Source organism: Mobula birostris, unplaced genomic scaffold, assembly GCF_030028105.1.
Source record: "Mobula birostris isolate sMobBir1 unplaced genomic scaffold, sMobBir1.hap1 scaffold_3839, whole genome shotgun sequence".
Taxonomy (NCBI): domain Eukaryota; kingdom Metazoa; phylum Chordata; class Chondrichthyes; order Myliobatiformes; family Myliobatidae; genus Mobula; species Mobula birostris.
The window spans coordinates 10,639-27,563 of record NW_027276920.1 but is presented as its reverse complement, the minus strand read 5'-3'; the positions used below and the strand labels follow the sequence as shown (position 1 = coordinate 27,563).

Genomic DNA, 16,925 nt, shown 5'->3' with positions numbered 1-16,925 from the left:
TTATAAATGGATAAAAATTTATACCCTGCTAGCTTAGACACAAGGGTGCGTGCTAACCCTTTTTTTCTGTATCGGGTTAAAATTTTTGCTCGATTGACTATCCTGTTGTCTCTCATTTACTTTGTGGAACTGTAGGAGATATTTGAAAGAGCAGCATTTCCCCAATGGAACTGCTCGTGTTTATTGGATTTAAAATGGAGCCTCGGAACTGCAATCAATGATCCGAGGCTTCCTCGATGCGCCCTTTATAGATTTTATCGCAGTACCTTTTGAATCTCTGTTATCATTAAACTGAATAACTTGCTGTTTGAAATCTATGCTCACTCTTTATGTGATCAACACCCTATACCCGAAATCTATTTCTATCACAGACAGTATTTGCTGCTGCTTCTCAGTGAGTTCTACTTGTGAACTGGTCACAGCAGCGAGTAAGAAACCTGAGTACTATGCGGCCTACTTTGAGAAAACAGACTGAAATCTGTCAATGGAATTAATTTATGAAGGTTTCACATTATATGCTTTTGTCTCATGAAAATTGCTTGAAGTTCGACGCTCCCTTTATAAAGCTCCTCACTGGGAGCAATGGAATATTTCTTGACAATTTCTTTAATCTTGTCAAACAGCAGAAGTATTTCATTATTAATTCGTTTTTGAATACGCGACCATATGATATGTCGTTTCTTTTTGTCATCAATGCTCAGAACCCAAAATCATACATTGTGCAGGAGATATGTGCATTTCGACGTCCGGGGCAATGTACTTGCTGTTCAAACCAGGCTCGTTCATCATTTCCTTATTGTTTTGCAATCCAGACATTCAGCAGTAGTTCATTAATCGAACCGTTATAACCAAACCGTAAAGGAATTTATCAAGAGAAGCAAATTTTTCATTTATATAACACCGTCCGCACCCGTCGGAGCTTAAAGTCTTCTGGCCGCATGAACGCAACTGCTTTACTAGAGAAACCCGCAGGGTGCCATTTGACCGAAGGTATATAATTGAAATGGAGCAAAACTGCCAAGGTAAATTGGAATGAAGAAATACTGTTATTGTTTTTGTCCGCCTAACTTATTAGACATTTTTCAACTCCTAAGCGGATTTCCATCTTTACCATCAAAATGCGCAGAGTACAGATTTGAATTTATAGCTCAATAAAGACTTAGATAATTCCTGTATTCAGCAAGAGGGCAAGATTTCCAACATAATTACGGAAGCATTAGGTAGGCCATATAAAAATTAGAATTGTAAGAGTTCTTATTTTCCTCCCAGCCGAGACAGGGTTCAAATCTGAACCACATTATTCTGCCTGGCGGTGGCGTCATCCTGCGTCATGTTTACATAATTAATACATTTCCTCACGAAGTCCTTTTCCTTCTTTAAAATACCACTTGCATTGCAAGATTTGGTCGCTTTGGTTTCTGTAAGATGGTGGAGAAGTTTACGGTTTCGTACATGACACTTCTGGTTATTACTTGGCTAAGTATGCTGATTTATACACGCCGTTTCCGAATTGAATATTCTATTTCATAATATTTAACCCTGGGTGCCTGCAGCATATTCGGTTACCGTTTTTCATCTATTCGGCCGTTTTTCGCTGTTAGATGTCCAGTGACTTACGTCATCAGTTTTTGTTAATTCACTGTGTTTAACTGTTGTTAATACTCTTGTTTATTTTTCCGGCAGTCGTCAAAGTAACGGCGAACGAAGTATCTCAATTCCCGCGGGACCTGAACGTCCCGGGTGGTGCGAATGTCACGATGTTCTGCAAATTTCCACTATCACAAGATACTGTTGACATTCGTTGGCGGAGGCAAGGCGAGAAGGCATTTTTAGAAAGGGACAGCAGAAGACAATTTACTGTAGAAAGGGGAAGAGGAACGCTTGTACTCCGAAATGTCAAATTCAGCGACTCTGGACTATATTACTGTGAAGTAAAGTTTCAGGAGCAATTTTTCGTGAGTAGCTGTGGCACCAGCCTCACTGTGTTCGGTGAGTGTGGCTGTTTGGAGATTTTCGGCTCTGTGCATTTTACATCAAACTTAGTGATGAGGATGATAATAAATGTTTCTATTTGACTAAACAAGCGGCGAGAATACATTTGTTCCCCGCGTTAAAATATACCCCAGTCCAGGGATTCTCAATTCAGAATTATAAAGAACAGAAGAATTAATCACATTTCGTGTAGCAACTATTAGGCGCATAATGAAGTTGATTCTGTTTATCGTATCGTATTTCCTCGGTTCTTTCCCCACTGCTATTCGTCCAGCCCTGCTCATCAGCTATCTCCCAATTAAACCGAATGTCCAAGGTTAGTGATACCTTAGGACTTCACCCTCATTATCACAAAGGTACTTTGAATACAACGAATTACTTTACTTTTCAAGCAAGGTTAGGATTGTGTTGCAAGCAAGAGGCTGAAATAATATTAATATTAATGTGAATGGCTGGAGTTGGATAACTCGATTCCTCAGCACAGAGGACGCAGAATATTAATACTTAAATAGAGTAATCTCTGTCAAAGGGTCTCCATGCAGCAGCACAATGCTCCAATTCCGCATCAACAAGTAGACAGGAATAATACCCAGCTCCAAATGAGTTAATTCCAACATCTATCACATGCACTGCAAAATGTCATTCCAACTTTTGTCATGCAGGGTTAGCAAAATCTATACTTCTTTCACCATATAAATTGTGAGAAATATGGACCTCTCAGGGTTAAGGTGAATTTTGATACGATTGGATAGTACTGTAACGGGTAGAGAGTCGGTCGCAAACACCTCCTCTGGCAGCTCACTCCACAATAGCATCACCGGCCGAGTAAAGACGTTTCCCACCAGGTTCGCCTTTAATACTTTTCATTTCACTCTGAAGCTATGAATTCCAATTACACTCTCACCCAACCTCAGTGGATGATGCAGGCTTGTATACACCATATATCTACATCCCTCATAATTTTGTATACCTCGATCAAATGGTCGCTCGTTCTCTTACGAATCATTCAAAAAATCCTTACCTGTTAAACCTTTCCTCATAATCCATGTCCTCAAATTCATGCCACATCTTGTAAGTTGTTTTGTACTCATTCAATCATATTTATAACTTTCCTGCAGATAATTAACCAGAACTGTGAACAATACACCAAATTTGTTCTCACTGACGTCTAATGCAACTTCAGCATAACATTCCAACTTTTACACTCAATACTCTGATATGTGAAGTCCAATATGACAAAGGTTATCTTTACGAAACCACTGCCTTTTGCTCCATTTCCAATGAATTATCAATCTGTATTCCAAGATCATTTTTTACCGCATTCGTCAATCCCAGTCTCGTTGACGATGTGTATCGGAGAATGGTTTGTCTTCTTAAAGTACAACAGCTTACAATTACCTTCATTAAATCCTATCTGCCATTTTCAACGCATTTTTAGACCTGGTCCATAACCCGCTGCAAGCTTTGATCGCCATGCGGCACACCACCAGTCAAAGGCCTTCGTTCAAAGAACAACCATCTACTACCATACACTGGCTTCTCCCGCGAAGCCAACGTTAGACACAACTTACTCCTTCATCCTGAATGCCAAGCGAACGTACTTGATCAGCCCACCACCCCCATGCAGAACTTTTCCAAAGCTCTTGCTAAAATCCATATTGACCACTGCTATCCTTCATCAAGATCCATGGTAACCCGCTCGAAAAGTTCATTAAGATTGGTTAGACAGAGCCTACATTGCACAAAATAATGTTGCTTATTCCCAAACAAACCCAGTCTATCTCAATATTTATCTATCCTATTCTTTCGAATATCTTCCAATAAATTACCCACTTCACTGTAATACCAACTAGTCTATATTATCCCGGTTTATTCCGAGAGTCTATCTTGAACAACGGCAAAACTAGAGACATAATTGGAGTGCAAGTTCTTGGGAAACTGAAAGTTCTGAAAGTAGGTAATTCACCTAGACCAGATGATGTACATACCATGATTCTGATAAAAGTTGCTGATAGATTGTGGAGGCATTAGTAAAGGTCTTTCAAGAATTACGATTCTGGAATGGTTCTGGAAGACTGGAAAATTACAAATGTCACTCCACTCTTCAAGAAAGCAGAGAGGCAGAAAAGGGAAACTATAGGCCAGTCAGTCTGACCTCACTGGTTGTCAAGATGTTGGAATCCATCATTAAGGATCAGGTATTAGATTACTTGGAGACACATAATAAAACACGCCATTGTCAGCATGATATCCTCAAAGGAAACTCTCGCCAGACAAATCTGATTGAATTATTTGAAGGAATAAAAAGCAGGATAGATAAAAGTAGGCAGAATCGGTTGTTGTGTACTTGGATTTTCAGAAGGCCTTTGACAAGGTACCACACACAAGGCTGTTAAACAAGCTACGAGCCCAAAGTATAACAAGAAAGATACTAGGGTGGATAAAGCAGTAGCTGGTTGGTAAGTGACAAAGAATGGAAATAAAGGGAGAATTTTCTGGTTGGCTGCCCGTGACGAACTGTCTTCCACAGGGGTCTGTGCAGTGACCGATTCGTTTAATGTTATATGTCAATGATATGGATGGTGGAATTGATGGCTTTGTTGCAAAGCTTGCAGACGATATGAAGAGAGGTGGATGGGCAGGTAGTTTTAGGAAATAGAGAGGCTACAGAAAGACTGAGACAGATTAGGAGGACAGGCAAAGAAATGGAAGATGGAATACAGTTTCGAGAAGTGTGTGAGCATGCAGTTTGGTGGAGGGTGTGAAAGTTTTGAATATTTTCCAACTGGAGAGAAAACACAAAAAAACATTGAGGTGGTAAGGGACTTGCGAGTCCGTGTGCAGTATTCCATACAGGTTAATTTGCAGTTTGGGTCTGTGGCCAGGAAGGCAAATCCGATGATCGCATTCATTTCAAGAGGACTAGAATATAAAAGCAAGAATGTAATGTTCAGACTTTATAAAGCACTGGTGAGGCGTCACGGCGTATTTTGCATCGGAGTGTGTGTGTATGGTTGAGTAACAATAAGCAGAACGTGAAATTGGAAGAATTTATTAAATACTGGTTAATACTGGCGGGTAACTGATTTGATAGTTGAGCATCAGGCTAGTTGGAAGGGAGATAAGCGAAATTATCTGTACTGAAATGGATCGAAAATACTCAATATAACTACGTTTTGATTCAAGCTCCTCCAACTCCAGTGGAAATTGTTCCTGTTGGAGGGTTTTCGTCTCCTCGAAAGCTCCTTTGTAAAACGGCTGCCTTCTACCCGGAGAAATTAGAAATCATTTGGCAAAGAAATAACAAGCAAATTCACACTGGAATACAAAATGTGACAAACCGGAACGTGGACGGCTTGTACGAAGTATTTAGTTTATTGGAAATTACGCAGTCTACTTGGGGAAAAGATATTTACACCTGCCTGGTGTCGCATGGCTCCCTCACGTTGTCTGCCAGTTTCAGCTACATCCAAGGTAAGATGGTGTCTTGATGAAGTCATGATGTTGGATCTCGGCCTTAAACGTCGAAATTTTAGATCTGCCTGATCGGCTGAGTTCTTCCAGGATTTTATGTGTTATTCTGAATTTCAGCATGTTCAGAATCTTTTCTGCTCAATGTAAGATGGAAGCGCTTACAAGTCATTGTGGTGGGGTCAATGTGACCTTGTTAAGAACAGTAACTGAACAGCTACCCAAAGACGGAAGAATGGCTAATTTTGAAGCGTAGTAATTGATAGTGAGTATTGAACGTGAAAGGTGTTCAAAAACTTGTGTTATTCCGTTAGTTTAATTCGTGTAGGGCGAATTAAGAAATTGAATTCGTGCAGTATTTGCAAGGTAGCAAACTTGTGAACATTTGCCAAAATTGTGGAAAGCAAAACGTAAACTCTATATCTCATCGAAATATAACAAAGGTGGGAATTTGCATTTCCTGTCTTATGACATATTTTCCGATGTTGCGCAGTGAGATTTGAAAGGAGCCTATTAGATATTTTGCATTATTGATTCTCATGTGTGCATTTTTTAGATGCATAAGTGCTTCACAGTTTCTTCTTTTCCCCCTGTTGATCCACAAGGCGCTGATACTAAATTCATTCTGGCATGTGCGCTCGGCGGATCGGCAATTTTAGCTCTGATAATAGTTTTGGTGAAAGTCAAGTTAAAGAGATTGCACGGTAAGAAACCTGATTGCTGAGAAATATCACCTCTATTCGTGCAAAATAGATGTGTGAAAGATACTTAACTTCAAAAAGAATAAATGTCATTAGAGCATGATTAGACAGGGATTGACATGGTCGAACCTGATTACATTGATAATCATCAGGCACAACACAAGCTGGATCTTAATATACAATAATTCCACCAGTCCACTCGCTGTATCTATATGCTGTATCTTGTTCATAAATGCCGTTATATCCCTTTGGAATACTTCAAATGTCGTTTTGGATACAATGGCAGGTCTATACTTTGAAGCGTAAGCAGCTTGGCATAGGTCTATGCTTACTGTCACTGTTTAAAGAACATTGACGATCTCATGCATGTCTCATTGATTTTAATTTCCATTTTAACGACAGTATTTAGATGTAGTACAGCAACTCATATACTATTATCACTTTACGGCTTCTTTAAATGTCGTAGACTCTTGAGCATAGTGCCATGATGTTGATGCACTGTATTAAGACAACTAATACCACAAAATGCTTTCTGAAAGATCCGTACCTTCAGCAGTTCCTCTTACGCGATGAATTCTATTTGTATCAAATGAATAATGTCCAACTTTTACAATGTAAATAATTTCTTTTATTTTTCTTAAGGGATTAACACAAGCTCTTTGGACAGATGTCAGAGTGAAGAGCTGGTAAGTGAAGTGGCTTGACTTCTTTGAGATCGGCGTATAGGTATAGCAGAGATATAGAAAACCACAGAAACCATAGAAAAACTACAGCACAGAAACAGGCCTTTGGCCCTTCTTGGCTCTGCCAAATTATTTTCTGCCTAGTCCCACTGACCTGCACACGGACCACATCCCTCCATACACTTCCCACCCATGTATCTGTCCCATTTATTCTTAAGTGTTAAAAAAGAACCCGCATTTACCACCTCGTCTGGCAGCTCATTCCACACTCCCACCACTCTCTGTGTGAAGAAGCCCCCCTTTAAACTTTTCCCCCTTCAACCTTAACCCATGTCCTCTGGTTTTTTTCTCCCCTAGCCTCAGTGGGAAAAGCCTGCTTGCATTCACCCTATCTATACCCATCATAATTTTATATACCGCTATCAAATCACCACTCATTCTTCTACGCTCTAGGGAATAAAGTCCTAATCTATTCAACCTTTGTCTGTAACTCAGTTTCTCAAGTCCCGGCAACATCCTTGTAAACCTTTTCTGCACTCTTTCAACCTTATTAATATCCTTCCTGTAATTTGGTAACCAAAACTGAACACAATACTCCAAATTCGGCCTTACCAGTGCCTTATACAACCTCATCATAACATTCCAGCTTTGATACTCAATACTTTGATTAATAAAGGCCAATGTACCAAAAGCTCTCTTTACGACCCTATCTACCTGTGACGCCACTTTTAGGGAATTTTGTATCTGTATTCCAAGATCCCTCTGTTCTACTGCACGCCTCAGTGCCTTACCATTAACCCTGTATGTTCTACCTTGGTTTGTCCTTCCAAAGTGCAATACCTCACACTTGTCTGTATTAAACTCTATCTGCCATTTTTCAGCCCATTTTTCCGGCTGGTCCAAGTCCCTCTGCAGGCTCCGAGAACCTTCCTCACTGTCTAGTACATCTCAAATCTTTGTATAATCAGCAAATTTGCTGATCCAATTTAGCACATTATCATCCAAATAATTGATACAGATGACAAATAACAATGGACCCAGCACTGATCCCTGTGGCGCACCACGAGTCACAGGTCTCCACTCTGAGAAGCAATTTCCTACTACTGGTCTTTGGCCTCTTCCATTGAGCCAATGTCTAATCCAATTTACCACCTCTCCATGTATACCTAGCGACTGAATTTTCCGAACTAACCTCCCATGCGGGACCCTGTCAAAGGCTTTAGACAACATCCACTGCCTTCCCTTCATCCACTTTCCTGGTAAACTCCTCGAAAAACTCCAATAGATTGGTCAAACATGACCTACCATGCACAAAGCCATTATGACTCTCCCTAATATGTCTCCGTCTATCCAAATGCTTGTAGATTCTGTCTCTTAGTACTCCCTCCAATAACTTACCCACTATCAATGTCAAAATTACCGGCCTAACGTCAAACGTACCTTAAATATTACAAATTTATGATTATGAAGACAAGTATTCCTCTTTTATTGTCATTTAGTAATGCATGCATTAAGAAATGATACATTATTTCCTCCGGTGTGATATCACAAAACACAGGACAAACCCAGACTGAAAAAACTGACAAAACCACATAATTATAGCATATAGTTACAAGCAGTGCAACAATACCATAACTTGATGAAGAAGTCCGTGAGCACAGTAAAGTACAAGGTTTCTCAAATGTCCCACATCTCACGCAGACGAGAGAACGAAGAAAAACTCTCCCTGCCATGCCGACCACAATCCGACTCTGAGTCATCCGAAAACTTCGAGCTCTGATCAACTCTACGATACCGAGTACTGAGCGCCACATCTGCCCGAACGATTCGACCTCCTTCTCGGTCGCCAAAAGCAGGCAAGGTCGGGGATTTTGAGGCCTACCCTCCGAAAGATTCACGACCACACAGTAACGACAGCAGCGAATGTTCCTCTGTGCTTTCACGTCCATTCTCCATCAAATCAGAATTGTCCACGGCCCCTATTTGACAGATACAATATCATTTTTCACCGGAGAGCTGCGCACGCACGGCATACCGCCATCTTGTCCTTCCGCCTAAGATTTATTTTGTTCTAACATTTGAAACGCAGTAGGGAACAATAAAACTACCTGACACCTCTTTATTTTGCAGTTTTATCCAAGGTAGATTTGAATATTCCTATTGAATCTGAATCTATCGTCTTTCAGGATTCTACATCAGTTCATAACCGGTTGCATTAAGATGAACGGTAGTGTATACTAATGGAAGTTATGCTGTTAATCACGCTTCGTTTGACGAATAATTAAATACAAATCTAAGACTGAGATGTTTTAGATGTCAAATGTCGGCTTACGAGAATCACTGTGTCGTGCACAATGGAAAAATACAGTACACGCATTTCACAATATATGTTACATCTGATTTGAACGCACAGCAAGCAAAATTGAAAATGCAACGAAATTTTGCTTTGGAAAGTCATATGGAGTTTTTAACACCGATTCCCAACAAAGATCCACAGAACAGTGCATGACCTGCAATGGAATCGAATATGCTTCCAATAAACCGTGTAGTATCTGGTGCACAATGATACCCATATGTTAAGGAAATTCCACCAGGCGCCTTCTACTCCAGGAGGCTACGCTGAAGGATTATTATCCTCAATTTTGAAAGAAATGCCTGCAACATATAAATGTATTGTCATCTCCCATTTTGGATTGAATCCAGAAATTAAGAACCTCTAACGCCGTTTTAGGAAAGAGAAAACGCTGTCCTTTCAGGTTGAATACCTCTCCCCGGAAAGCAACGTAAACGTTGATTGTTTCTCTTTCCTCTCGTGTTTCCTGATCTACTGTGTGTCTTATTTGTCTGTTTCACTTCAAAGTTCCAGCAGTTCAATGTTATTAAATGTGTCCCACCTGGATCCTCCTGATAGCATATATTAAACCTTTATCGGTTAGATACCCATCTGTCTACACGGGAAACAACTTTTTTGTGTTCATTAATTACCTTCCCAATTGTAGCGCATATTTTTACTTTTACGTAACGATATTTGCTGCAACAACTTTTCACATCACCAAAGCAAGGTTGTCATATCCCACTGGCTTCATTATAGTAGAACTCCGTTGAAACTTCTATCAGCATTTGTAGCACTTCCCGAAATGAAGGACCGCTTCTGAGAGTAATATCTAAGATGAAGCTGGAATGTTTAAGATTTTTTTTACCGTCGCTTTATTGCTCTGGAATGCTCTGTCATTATTTCAGCCGAAACAAATGCTATTTTAACCATTTACTGTAACGGGCATGTCCAACAGCTCTACTTCTTTCGATTGTAATTTAATTGATACACCAGCAACACCAATCAGCTCAACAGCTGGCAAGATGCCCCTCCCGTATTTGCTACCTCAGATAAGCCAGGCTGGAACCGTACAACAGGTCTTGTCACTTGTTCCAATATCCTTAACCTAGATAATGCGAGTTTCAAGAGTCACAGGCTCTAAATGCACCGTGGGGACGAAATCGCGTCATGCCAATAATTATAGTAATTTGACGGGGTGCTAAGAAAACCGCATCGGATAAAGCCCGTCCACAAAACTTAGAAGCGTGTAAGGGATATAACAGAAGAGATGAAAACAAAAGAAATGGCCAGACCTGAGAAACCGATCCGATTGAAAGGATGGTTTTAAGTGGTTGCTTGGAAATCTAAAGTAAACGTAGTGACTTCCAGCCTGAAATGGGTTTGGTATCCCACCTCCGGAATGATATACGGACAATATCATAACACGCGGATATTCCAAACCAAACAGTTCATGATCACTGACCTTGTATCAGTTATCAGTATTAAGTGTGTTTTTCCAACAGGCTGACCAAGCTGCGGTTGATGACACCACTCCCCATGTTTCACTAAATATGAGGGAAAGTAAAGGATTTCGCAAAGATCGACAAGAAGAAGAATGCATTATCTATTCTCAGGTAAAGCAGAGAGATTGCCATGTATAATATATGAATTTGCTTTAGAGATAAACTATGACATGCAAGTGTTTGGGCACACCTGGTCAAAATTTCTGTTACTGTGATCGAGTAAAAGATGACCTGATTTCCAAAAGGCATAAAGTTAAAGGTGCACACATTTCTTTAATATTTTAAGCAGGATTACTTTTTTTATTTCCTTCTTTTACAATTTCAAATTAACAAAAAAAGGAACAGGGCCCGAAGCAAAATTTTGGGCACCCTGCATGGTCAGTACATAGTAACACCCCCTTTGGCAAGTATCACAGCTTGTAAATGCTTTCTGTAGCCAGCTAAGAGCCTTTCAATTCTTGTTTGAGGGATTTTCGCCCATTCTTCCTTGCAAAAGGCTTCTAGTTCTGTGAGATTTCTGGGCCGTCTTGTATGCATTGCTCTTTTCCGGTCTATCCACAGATTTTCGATGATATTCAGGTCGGGGGACTCTGAGGGCCATGGCAAAACCTTCAACTTGCGCCTCTTAAGGTAGTTCATTGTGGATTTTGAGGTGTGTTCAGGATCATTATCCATCCTCTTTTCATCTTCAGCTTTTTTACAGACGGTGTGATGTTTGCTTCCAGAATTTGCTGGTATTTAATTGAATTCATTCTTCCCTCTAACAGTGAACTGCTCCTCGTGCCACTGTCTGCAACACAAGCCAAAAGCATAATGATCGATCCACCCCCGTGCTTAACAGTTGGAGAGGTGTTTTAATTTCATGAAATTCTGCACACTTTCTTCTCCAAACATACCTTTGTTCATTGCGGCCAAAAAGTTCTATTTTAACTTCATTAGTCCACAGGACCTGTTTGCAAAATGCATCAGGCTTGTTTAGATGTTCCTCTGCAAACTTCTGACGCTGAATTTTGTAATGAGGATGCAGGAAAGGTTTTCTTTTGATGACTCTTCCATGAAGGTCATATTTGTGCAGGTGTCGCTGCACAGTAGAACAGTGCACCACCACTCCAGAGTCTGCTAATTCTTCCTGAAGGTCTTTTACAGTCAAACGGGGGTTTTGATTTGCCTTTCTAGTAATCCAACAAGCAGTTCTCTAGGAAAGTTTTCTTGGTCTTCCAGACCTCAACTTGACCTCCACCGTTCCTGTTAACTACCATTTCTTAATTACATTATGAACTGAGGAAACGGCTACCTGAAAACGCTTTGCTAGCTTTCTCCTGCTTTGTGCGCATCATTTATTTTAATTTTCAGAGTGCTAGGCAACCGCTTAGAGGAGCTGATGTCTTCTGATTGTTGGGACAAGGTTTCAGCAATCAGGATATTAATAAAGCTTTAAAATTTGCATCACCTGGTCTTTCCTAACGGTAACTGTGAACAAGCCATAGCCCTAACATCCTAATTAAGGTCTGAGACCTTGGTAAAAGTTACCTGAGAGCTCAAATCTCTTGGGGTCCGTAAACATTTGCATGGTGCACCTTTCCTTTTCTTTCACTCTAAAATTGGACCAAAAATGCACTAATTTTGCTTAAAATGTTGAAAAGAATGTTTCATCTTTAACTTTATGACTTTTGGAAATCAGTTCCACTGCTACTCACTTAACTATTCACAGTAACAGAAATTTTGACCGGGGTGCCCAAAATTTGCACGCCACTGTAACAGAGCCGTACAACCCAGCTAGTTCGTGCCACCCAATTACAGCCATGTGACTAATTAGCCGACTCACCCGTAAGTGTTTGGAACGTGGGAGGTAACTTGAGCGCCCAGAAAAAGTCATACGGTCATGGGAAAACATAGAAACACACCATTTCGTCGGTTACGGGAATTAAACCTCGATCACCGCTGCTGTAATAGTGTTAACCTAGCCGCTACGCTACCGAGCCACGCACAACAGATATACAATACCATAAAATATAGAAGCAGAAGTAGGCCATTCGGCACATCGTGTCTGCTCCGTCATTCAATCATGGGCTGATCCAATTCTTCCAGTCATCCCCACTCCGCTGCCTTCTCCCCATACCCTTTGATGCCCTGGCTAATCAAAAATGTATCTATCCCTGTATCCCTGCCTTAAATGCACCTAATGACTTGGCCTCCACAGTCGCCCATTGCAACAAATTCCACATATTTACTACCCTCTGACTAAAGTAATTTCTCCGCATCTCTTTCTAAATGGACGTCCTTCAATCCTGAAGTCGTGCCCTCTTGTCCTAGACTCCCCTAGCATGGAAATAAATTTGCCACATCTAATCTGTTCAAGCCTTTTAATATTCGGAATGTTTCTATGAGATCCCCATCCCCCCGCCCCCAATTCTCCTGAACTCCAAGGAATACATCCCAAGAGCTGCCAGGCGTTCCTCATACGGTAACCCTTTGGTTCCTGGAATCATTCTCGAGAATCTTCTCTAAACCCTCTCCGATGTCAGCATATCCCTTCCAAAATAAAGAGCCCAAAACTGCAAACAATACTCCAAGTGTGGTCTCACGAGTGCCTTATAGAGCCTAAACATCACACCCTGTTCTTATATTCTATACCTCGAGAAATGAATTCCAACTTTGCATTCACCTTCTTCACAACCGATTTAACATGGAGGTTAACCTTTCAGATATCCTGCATAAGGACTCACAATTCCCTTTGCATCACGGCATTTTGAATTATTTTCCCACCTAAATAATCGTCTGCACGTTTATTTCTTCCACCGATGTGCATGAACATACACTTTCCAACATTGTATTTTATTTGCCACTTCTTTGCCCTTTCCCCTAAACTATCTAAGTCTCTCTGCAGCTCTGTTTCCTCAGCACTATCCACCCCTCCAACTATCTTTGTATCATCGGCAAATTTAGCCAAAATCCATTAATCCCATAGTCAAAATCATTGACATACATCATAAAAAGGAGCGGTCGCAACACCAACCCCTGTGTAACTCCGCTGGTAACCGGTAATCAGCCAAAATAGGATCCCTTTATTCCACTCTCTGTTTTCTACCAATCAGCAATGTTCACCCATGTTAGTAACGCCTCTGTAATTCCATACGCTCTTATCTTGCTAAGCAGCTTCATGTGCGGCACCTTGACAAAGGCCTTCTGAAAATCCAAGTGTACCACATCTACTACATCTCCTTTGTCTACCCTGCTTGCAATTTCCTCAAAAAATTGCGGTAGGTTAGACAGGCAGGATTTTCCTTTCAGAAAGCCATGCTGCCTTTGGCCTAACTTGTCATGTGCCTCCAGGTACTCCGTAATCTCATTCCTAACAATCGATTCCAACATGTACATAAACGATATTCCAAAGGAGATTAATTTTACGGACCTGATCTGAACTTTTTCACTGTACCATTTACGACTAAACACCCTCGAAATATCATCACATTTTTCTTCCATCTGGGTGGACTCCAACCTGAAAGCATGAACATTGATCTCTCTAATTTTTAATGCCTATTTCATCATTCCCTTTCTATTTTTTTCTCCATTCCCAACTATGGCTCCCTTTCACCGCTTCTCTTCTCCTCATCTGCCCATCACCTCCACTGGTACCCTTCTTTCTTCCATTTCCTCCGGGGTCCACTGTCTCCTCCTATCAGATTTCTTCTTGCACCCTATTCCTTTTCCACTCATCACCTCCCAGCTTCTAAGTTATTCCATCCCCATCATCAACACACGTTCTTTCCCAGCTGGTTTCTCATATCACCTGCCATCTTGTATTCATTCCCCACCTTCCTATTCTAGCTTCTGACCCCCTCCTTTCGGTGTCCTGCTAAAGCATTTCAGACAGAAACATCAACAGCGTATTTACCTTCATGCATGTTGCCTTACCGAATGAATTACATAACATTTCTTTTGCATTCCTCAAGATTTCCAGCATCTGCAGAATCCATTGAGATTATCTTTTTTACGCTCGCTTTTATGAATTCAATTTCATATGTAATGTGGAAACACTAAAAAGCATGAAACTAGGAATAGCCATCCTTTCCAATGCTCATTATCAGCTCCACAATGAACTCGAATATCTGATAATAACCGAGAAACACTGAACCAACCGAACATTGGTGTTATTCATGGAAATGCCGAACTGTGACAAAACAGTAACCATGTGGCATGAATGAACAAAGTGCCAGCGTTCAATCTTTCAGTTGTGCGGTATCCACTGATGACAGTGTCTGTGTGTATTTGGAATTCTGTTGGCAGGTGTGACTGAGGAAACACCGTAAGATCTGTAGACTAAACAGTTTGCGGCAATCAGACAAACATAACACAACAATGCTCTTGTATATTGAGTTAGCGAAATATTTTGTACTATACCTGCTGCTTCAAGGAGTTATCTACTCTCCCAACTCGATGTTGTTGAAGTTCATTTTCAGTAAGGAAAGAAACGCTCATTGTTCAGTGCGACAGCACAGGCTCTTGGAGTTGAAATACCAAATAAATCAAAAAGGGAAATTTTGAAACAATGTTGACATAAACTTTGTGTAAAACGGCAGAAATCTAAAATTGATAACTTATGAGTGCATCACTAATTTATATTACAATTCTTGATTAAATTTGTTCAACTCAATGGATTCTCAATTAACCCCTGATTTTCAAATATTTTCGCAGACTGCAGGAAATGGAGCTGACAAACTGACTTACGCTGCTCTGCAGATTCCCGATTCTAAGAACACACCAGCATCCAAACAGCAAAACAAACATGCATTGTACGCAGACGTAAATACATCAAAGAAACTGTGAAGCTGAGAATCCAACTGCAGTTTAGAGCTATAGACTATCAATGAGTGCATGCCCGAGGCATTTATTCGTTTCATTTCTTGCCTCCAGATAAAGATTGTTAATCTATCACATGTATAAATTAGGAAGATAAGGGATCAATTTCATCTTCGATTTGTTGGAAGCGATTATCACTGGTAAGAATAAAAGTAAGAAATTTAAGAATAAGATTAGGAATAAGCCGTTCCGCCTGTCTCTCCTGCCCAGTCATTATCTCCATTGAACATTCCCCGATCATTACAGGAAATAAAACTACTTTGCCTAAAGTACCTCCCCACCCTCTACAGTCCTCAGAGGATGAAAAAAAAGAGAGGTTTGTCACCACCAGGCAGAGAACTTTGTTTTCAGGGTAAAAACCGTCAACTGAACAGTTATTCTTGCTCACTTATGTCAAAGTTCAACCGAGGGAAATATAGATTAAAAGATGTGAAAAAATCGCAACATTTTCTCACGATAACACCTCTGTGTTTGAATATTGATCAGTAAATGTCGAATGATAAAAAAAAATCAGTATTCTTCTGTTTCGTATACATTCACGGATTGTTGCTCAACATTAACTGTAAAATGCAACTGCACTATGAAATGCATCGCCACCAGTGTACCTGTCCCAGCCCACATTGAAACAAGGAGATACGCACCTGGTCACATTAAAGGAAATCAGGTTTAGCCTAATCATAACATCTGACTGAAAATTGTAGACGTTGGAAAGTAGATTTATAGGAATCACGTGTTTCGACGTGTACTCTCGAAGAATATGGTGCTTTGGACAGAGCTCCTCAGCGGTTAATCTTTCCAATTGCCCGATGGAGCAAAATAAGTCTGCTATATGCCCAGCATTTATTTGGGCAATAGTCAGTAAATTGACGCATTAATTCCGGTTCAGGTAGATGTATATGTGACAACAGCGTGAGCATCCTGTTATAGTAATATATTATTGTTGCTTATCAGGTCAGCGTGGTTGGTGGATAAGGTGCGGGGCTAAGGAAGGCGGGGAGTAGGTACACGGAACACGGCAGTGAAATAAATCCTCTGTCTGATAATGCAAACAACAGCCTATTTTCTGAAAGAGTTTCGGTAATGCAGAGAGATTGGCAAAAATAATAAAAACGTACACGCCTGGAGACTGAGTGGGCTGCTCAGTCCTGTTCTGCTGGATATGCTGGCTGGGACAGATTTCCCTTCACATCTCAAATCTCGTCGATTTCTCCACTTTTTAATATTGCTCTGATATTTACTTTCAATTAAAAATGCACAGTTATATCTTGTTCGTAGTTGACAGGATCTTTGTACTCTTATCTTTCTTATGCATTTTTTCATCTACTCATAAAAAAACATAAATAGCCGTCTGTTATTTCTCTGAAGAGCAGTCACAAGAGTC

The 16,925-nt window shown here is 40.5% G+C and overlaps 1 protein-coding gene across 2 annotated transcripts; it reads left to right on the top strand.

The window, feature by feature from the left end:
• The first annotated feature begins 950 nt into the window (after positions 1-950).
• LOC140193106 (tyrosine-protein phosphatase non-receptor type substrate 1-like) lies at positions 951-16,094 on the top strand. 2 transcript variants are annotated; one of them, XM_072250508.1, is made up of 7 exons: positions 951-1,022; positions 1,684-1,989; positions 5,194-5,466; positions 6,069-6,167; positions 6,807-6,850; positions 10,685-10,795; positions 15,380-16,094. In XM_072250508.1, exons 1-7 carry the CDS (start codon positions 1,004-1,006, stop codon positions 15,509-15,511), a joined length of 984 nt encoding a protein of 327 aa, XP_072106609.1. In that variant the 5' UTR covers positions 951-1,003; the 3' UTR covers positions 15,512-16,094. The 2 variants fall into 2 exon arrangements, with proteins under 2 accessions (XP_072106609.1, XP_072106610.1); XM_072250509.1 differs by lacking the exons at positions 951-1,022; positions 5,194-5,466 and adding an exon at positions 1,416-1,480.
• The last annotated feature ends 831 nt before the right edge of the window (positions 16,095-16,925 follow it).

Bases quoted from the DNA above. Each gene is read 5' to 3' on its own strand.
- LOC140193106 (XM_072250508.1), top strand. The intron at 6,168-6,806 runs GTAAGAAACCTG...ATTTTTCTTAAG, and splicing joins CAAGTTAAAGAGATTGCACG to GGATTAACACAAGCTCTTTG. The intron at 10,796-15,379 runs GTAAAGCAGAGA...ATATTTTCGCAG, and splicing joins AATGCATTATCTATTCTCAG to ACTGCAGGAAATGGAGCTGA.